At 56.8% G+C, this 6,537-nt stretch overlaps 1 protein-coding gene across 1 annotated transcript; it reads right to left on the bottom strand.

The window, feature by feature from the left end:
- Nucleotides 1-2,820: 2,820 nt before the first annotated feature.
- LOC119629086 (polyhomeotic-like protein 1) lies at nt 2,821-4,983 on the bottom strand. Its single transcript, XM_038013704.2, has one exon. The coding sequence runs from the start codon at nt 4,981-4,983 to the stop codon at nt 2,821-2,823; it is 2,163 nt and encodes a 720-aa protein (XP_037869632.2).
- Nucleotides 4,984-6,537: the final 1,554 nt, after the last annotated feature.

Raw genomic sequence — 6,537 nt, 5'->3', positions numbered from 1 at the left:
AAAGGACCTGGGTGAGGCGAAAGGAGAGCTCACCATGTCGCCGGTCCGACCATGCCTCCAGCACAGGCACCAGTGCCTCGAGCGTGCGCTGACGAGTGGCCGAAGTTCGGCCGAGCTCCTCCAACAAGCGCTCTCTCCATTTGGCATACGCCAGACCACGCGCAGCATGCCTCCATCGATCGACAACCGACGGGCCGGGTGTCTGTTCCCGAGTCGAGGACTGTCTTCTCCGTCGGTATGTCGCGGCCAAGATTTCGGCCTCGAGGTCCCACGGTAAGGATCCGGCGAGGGCACAGGCCACATCCTGAGAGATGGTACGGTACCCCCTGATGACCCTCACCGCGAGCGCCCGCTGAGCTCTGAGCAGCAGAGCCGCGTTTCGCGCGGTAAGTGCGGGCGACCACACGGGAGCACCGTACAGGGCCATACTACGCACCACCCCCAGGTACAGTCGCCGGATACCGGCGCTGCATCCACCGGTGTTGGGAAGAAGACGGGTCAGCGCACCCGCCGTCCCCATCAGCCTTGGAACCAGCATTTTGAAATGGTGGTCGAATCTCCATTTGCTGTCCAACACAAGGCCCAAATACTTGAGCTTCGGCTGGACAGCAATGGTGACACCACCGACTACGAGATTCGCGCCTTGAGGCGGCCCCTCCCGAGCCGAGTGGAAGCACACTGCTTCGGATTTATGAAGGGCCACCTCGAGGCCGAGTCTCTTTATTCGACTCACCACAGTCGCTACACCTGCTACAGCCAGGATGGCTGCTGACCGGTAGTCGTCTCCGCGGGCCGTCACCAGCGTGTCGTCAGCGTAGCAAACCACTTCGACGCCACGCAGGTTAGCCCCACGGAGGACCCAGTCGAAGCCTATATCCCACAGGAGCGGACCCAGTACCGACCCCTGTGGAACCCCCCGCGACACTGTTTTCCGTCCCCACCCACTCCGCTCGGGGAAGACTACAGCCCGCCCTGAGAGATAATCTTCGATCAGATTGCGGAGACCGGTAGGCACGCGGTGAAATCGTAATGACTCCATGATCGTACTCCAGGGGATCGTGTTGAAGGCGTTGGCTATATCGATTGACACAGCCAATAGCACGCCCCCCCCAGAGCACGCCTGGTCGGTGAGGTCACGGACGCGCAAGACCGCGTCCACGGTCGACCGACCTCTCCGGAAGCCAAATTGGTTGGACGCTAGATTCGGCCCAATATTCTCCAGGTGCTGAACAAGACGCCCGGCAACGATACGCTCAAGGAGCTTACCGGCCTCGTCCAACACGACTATCGGGCGATACCCGGAGGGCTCATCTCTAGGGCGACCGTCCTTCGGGATGAGCACCAGCCGGCCCGTACGCCACGGCTCCGGGAACCTGCCCTCTCGGAGGCACTTGCTAAAAAGCCTTCGAAGTGCAGGTCCCAAACCATCTTCAGTTAGGGCGAGAGCCCATGCCTTGCTCGACAGACCGTCGGGGCCGGGCGCCGTGCGCTTCGAGCGCATCTTCGCCACCACCGCCTTGAATTCCGCCTGGGACACACCTTCCAGCTCTCCGCCGTCAGCGACCTGCACCGTTGCCATTACAGGAGGGACGAAAGCCGTTCCGGATGAGTCCGGAAATAGACCCCCGACCACCCGGTGCAAAGTCTCGGGTGGCAGTGTGCTGGTCGTAGGGGGAGCCCAAGGTCGAAGCGCATTGCGCGCCAGCCTGTAGGGCCGCCCCCATGGATCGCGATCGAGCGAGGCGAGTAGATCGTTCCAGGCGGCTTCCTTTGCCATTCCGATGGCCACGCAAAGGGCCCTCACCGCTGTCCTGTACACTACGTAAAGGCGGTCTTGCTCCTCCGGGTCTCGATGCGTCCTTCGACGTCGGCTCCGTTGGTACGCACGACGACTGACGTTGCACGACTGGCGCAGGTTGGCGATTTCCTCAGTCCACCAATGTACGCGGCGCTTAGGGGCGAGAGCTCTGATGCGGGGCATGGCGGCATCACACACCCGCGACATGGCCTCGCGCATACGTTCCGCCCCCACGCGTACGTCCATCGGCTCGCCAAGTGAGTCGAGGCGCCACGCCTGGACGACAGCCGCCTCGTGCAGCCGCTCGACATCTAGGCGCTTCTGGGCCCAACGAGGACCCTCCGCGCCTCCACCGAAGAATGAAGACGTTGACACCGCTCCTGGGGTCACAACGATGCTGAAACGGATGTAGCGGTGGTCGGAAAGCGTCTCCTCACCAACCATCACCGCCCAACCGCGGATGCGACACGCGACGTCCGGCGATGCGAACGTGACATCCACCACGGACCCGCCTAAACGTCTCACGCATGTGAATTCCGTGCCGCGGTTGAGTATGACGAGACCGCTTTCGACCAGCCACTCCTCCACCGCCCTTCCTCTGGGGCACGTCCTCGAGGAACCCCAAGCCGATGATTTGGCATTGAGGTCTCCGAGAACAAGCAACTGCCGGGAGTGCGACCTCCCAGTGACGCGGCTGAGCTCAAGGAGGAGGCCTTCAAACTCAGCAAGTGTCCTGTTGGGGGAGAAGTATACTCCCACCACGATCATCTCGGCCCAGAGGACGGCGACGAAGCTGCGACCCCTCTCAACGACGGCGAACTCGGGCGGAGCGCCCACACAACCACGACGGATAATGGCAACCCGGCCGTCAAGGTCAGCTGCCCAATCGGGACCCGTAAGGACCCGGTATGGCTCTGCAACCACCGCAAGGTGGGTCAATCCCTCCACCATGCTCTGAAACAAAAGGTCTTGAGCCCTGGCGGAGTGATTGAGATTCCCCTGGAGAACACGAAGGACGTCTGTCATGACTGGGCGTCCATCGGTGTCGCCGAGGCCATACCGGGCCGACTCCGCGCGCTCTCAAGCGTGGCGAAATCCTGCCGTCGTTGTCTCTGTCTCGGGGGCTTGGCGCAAGCCTTGCCCCCGGAGACGTGGTCCGCCGGTCTGCCAGCAGAGACACAAACGGTGCAGTGCGGCGCCAACGAGCAGCCAGAGGCCACGTGACCGGCCTGGCCGCACCGGTAGCAATCCCGGCTGCGGTCAACTGACGACGGGCAACGTGCGCTCACGTGGCCCAGCTCGTGGCACCGAAAGCACTGCAGCCTCCTGGCCTCCAACAAATGAGCGCGGAGTACGCTCCAGCCAATCCTCAGCTTGGGGACTGCTGCGATTTTCGCAGCTGTTGAGACCGGGCATCGAACTAAGACTTGGCCCATCCCGCCTGGACCGGACTTTATTTCCCCGACCTTGATACTCTCAGACGGGCACCCCCCGATTTTGGCGAGCTCATCGGTGATCTCCTCACGCGACACCGAGTCGTCGAGGCCACTGATGCGCATCGCTGCAGTCACCGATGGCCTGGAGATTTCGACGCCCTCCGCGGGCAGAATTTCTTTCAGCCTATTCGCCAGGAGATCAGCCTTCTCCACTTGATCGTCTCCATCTACCACCAGGACCTTGGCACCAGTTAAAGAGGACCGAATCCTCTGGACCGGGATGCCTAACGATTCTAGGTCGATCTTTGCCCTCGCTTCCGCAAGGACGGACCGATATGTAAGGCCGCGGCTTGCGGCTTCTGGCTGTAGTTTTAATACCACAGCCTGAGAACGCGGAGCTCGAAGCCGCTTCTTCGTCCTCTTCTTTGAAGACGGTGCTTTCTCCTCCGGTGGAACAGCTGCGGCTGTTTTCACGACCTTCCCCCTTGACTTAGCACCCCTACGGGTGACCGTGGACCAGCTTTCGGTTAAAACAACTGGAGCCGGAGGGAAGGCACCCAGTTCGGACAGGGGTGCTAGCACCGTGGTCTTACGTCTAGGGCCTTGTGTCTTCTTATTCGCGGAGGGCGGCAATGCTGCTTGTACCGATGTTGATTCCAGCGTAGCATCAACGATGAGAGGAGGGTCTGGCGATTTCTCACAGGTCTTCCGTCTATCCGCCGCCAAGGGTGGCCTGATGCGAGGCTCCGGGGGCAGCCGCATCTCCAGACTCGCAAAGCGAGCGTCAACCATGGTGCCGACGGCACGCATAATGCGTTGGACACGTAGCTCCTCCTGGTCCTCTGTCGTGTTGCTTGAAGCTGGGGCTGGGGTTTCGACTGGGTTGGACAACGTCAAAGCCCGTGAGATGCGCGCCAGCTCCTTGCGTACCTCCTGCAGCTCCTGTCGGAGCTGTAAAATCTCCTCCTGCTGACCGGCGTTTACCGCTCGCAGCCTTTCCGTCTCTTGGGCCGCGGGACGGTTCGCCAGCTCTTCTGTGACCTCCATTATTGTCACCGCCAATTCCTTTAGGGCACGTTGATACGTACTCTTCAGGTTGCCGGGCTTACTGCATACCTTCAGGGCCATCGCAGCACTCTCCTTCAGACGACACTCAGGATCCTTTTTAGAGCTCCCTTCCGTGGCTTTTGCGCTTCTTACTTCGCGCATACTACTCATGCTACCGGTGGCCTTTATCTCAGAGCGCTGAGTTTTAAGACACGTCTGTTTGTCCACAGTCAGACCAGTGGTCGGCAGACGACCACGCCCTCTCTTTGATTGCGGCATGACACCACCTTTGCCAGTAGAGGCTGCTCCGTCAGAGCCGGAACTGCTTCCAAGCTCGTCACTACTGATCGTCAGTACTCTTTTTCGCTGTCTGCGTGTCGGCGAAGAGCGGGCCGACGAATGGGCCGACCCAGCTGTGGCCATACTATCGTCCGACACGAGAGCGGTTCCGGACGATCTCCCTTCACTGTCCTTAACGGACCCTATAGCTACTACGTCCTTCGCGGACTCGTTCTTCCTACTTATGTCCTTCAAGGACCCTGCTCCTTTTTTGACGCCGTCCTTCCCGGACCTTATCTCAGTGCAGTTTGTGCCCCCCCCAGAATACGAGGGGCTGCGCACTACCGACGAGTCGGTAGTACGGAGGGATTCTCCCGCTTGGCGGGTACCCTCCTGGGGTATTACTCTTTGCAAACTGGACATCTTCATTGGTTTCCCTTTGTTTTTTTTGCCCGGGGTGCGGTCCCCTGGGACACCCTAGCGACCGGTCGCCCACCGGCCATGCATCCTCTCACCGGGTGTCAAAGCTTAGGATTAGGATTGAAATGAAAAGAAGAAGAAAATAAAACTAATAAAACCAAAAATAAAAACCAAAGGCGAAGAAAGACAGGATAGAGAATAACACAAAATGATAAACCAAACAGTAAAACGAAGAAAGTTACAGATTACAAATCAAAATATAAATAAAACAAATGAAGATAACAAAAAGACAGTAAATAAATTAACGAAATAATCAAAAGGAAAAGAATAAAAGGTGGAGGCCCACGCATCTCCAGGAGGACCACCCTTCAACAAGTGAAGGGGGAGGAGAGCTTGGACCCCCGGAGCTGGTTTTGGTCCACGTCGTTCGGTCTCTCTCGTTGTAACAGAACGAGAGAGACCGGACGATACCCCTGGGAATAGAGCCCAGAGGCCCGTTATCCGCCACCTACGGACGCGCCCGGTAGAAGTCCAGCAACTCCCGCGGGGTATTAATTACTCCTAGCCGCCTGGAAGCCTATAGATATGATAACGTAAACGCTGTCACCCATCTTGAGACATGAGGTCTAACTCTCAATCGTATCCAATGGCGGTCCCTAATTTGACACATTTAAAGGCAAGGCAGGTAAAGCAGACGAGTACACTAAGCGTCTTATCCTTTAGGCCTAGGTACTTCAAAACTAGTTACTGGACATTTTGTGGCTCCACGGTTAAACACTTCCGCTGTTATTAAGTCGCAAGACTTTGTGACTAAAATAGGTTACATGTTCCAATTGAAAATTGAGTTATTAGCCGTTATAGTCGTATGGTGTCTAGAATAGCACCACACCATTTCTTCTCGGAGCTGTTGTCAAAGACGACTAAGGGGTTCACCGGTAAATAGGTACCAGCGTTCTGCAATCGCCAACTGTCATTTTAGTACTAGTAGAAGGATATTTTTTAAGCCCGCACGGGTTGGAGGCACAATCCTGAATATTTCAACCGCGGAGCAATCATTTTAAAAGGGAGGTTTTTTTATTGCCCCTTTTTGCATATGAACATACGGCCAACCCGATGGTGAGTGGTAACCGTCGCCCATGGACTTCAGCAATGCCAGGGGCAGAACCCAGCCGCTAACTACCGATAAAACAACCTTTATACCAAAGAATTTAGATTATGACCTCATGCAGCAAAGCCGGTGTCGCCAATCACGGCTCATGTGATCCGGTTCCAGACGCCTTAGGTAGTCATCTTCCCATTGAGGTCAATAGAATCGAACTTCCACTGAATTCTACCTTTAATACAGGTACGAGGGCGTGTGCAGTCTTACCATTAAGTACTGTCAGCTTTATTATGACATCCACTAATTTCTTTAGTTTGAAAATAACTTCCGGCACCTACCCTTTTGACAACAAGCGATCCGTGAAATGAAGAAGCAGAAACGAAACATCATCATTGTTTTTTTTTTCAAAACCTAGATGGTTTTCTTGGGACCCAGCGCATTTGGGATTTTTCAGT

The sequence above is a fragment of the Bombyx mori genome, chromosome 11 (genome assembly GCF_030269925.1).
Source record: "Bombyx mori chromosome 11, ASM3026992v2".
NCBI lineage: Eukaryota > Metazoa > Arthropoda > Insecta > Lepidoptera > Bombycidae > Bombyx > Bombyx mori.
Note: the sequence above shows the minus strand (reverse complement) of the source record. Positions and strands in the feature narration are given on the sequence as shown.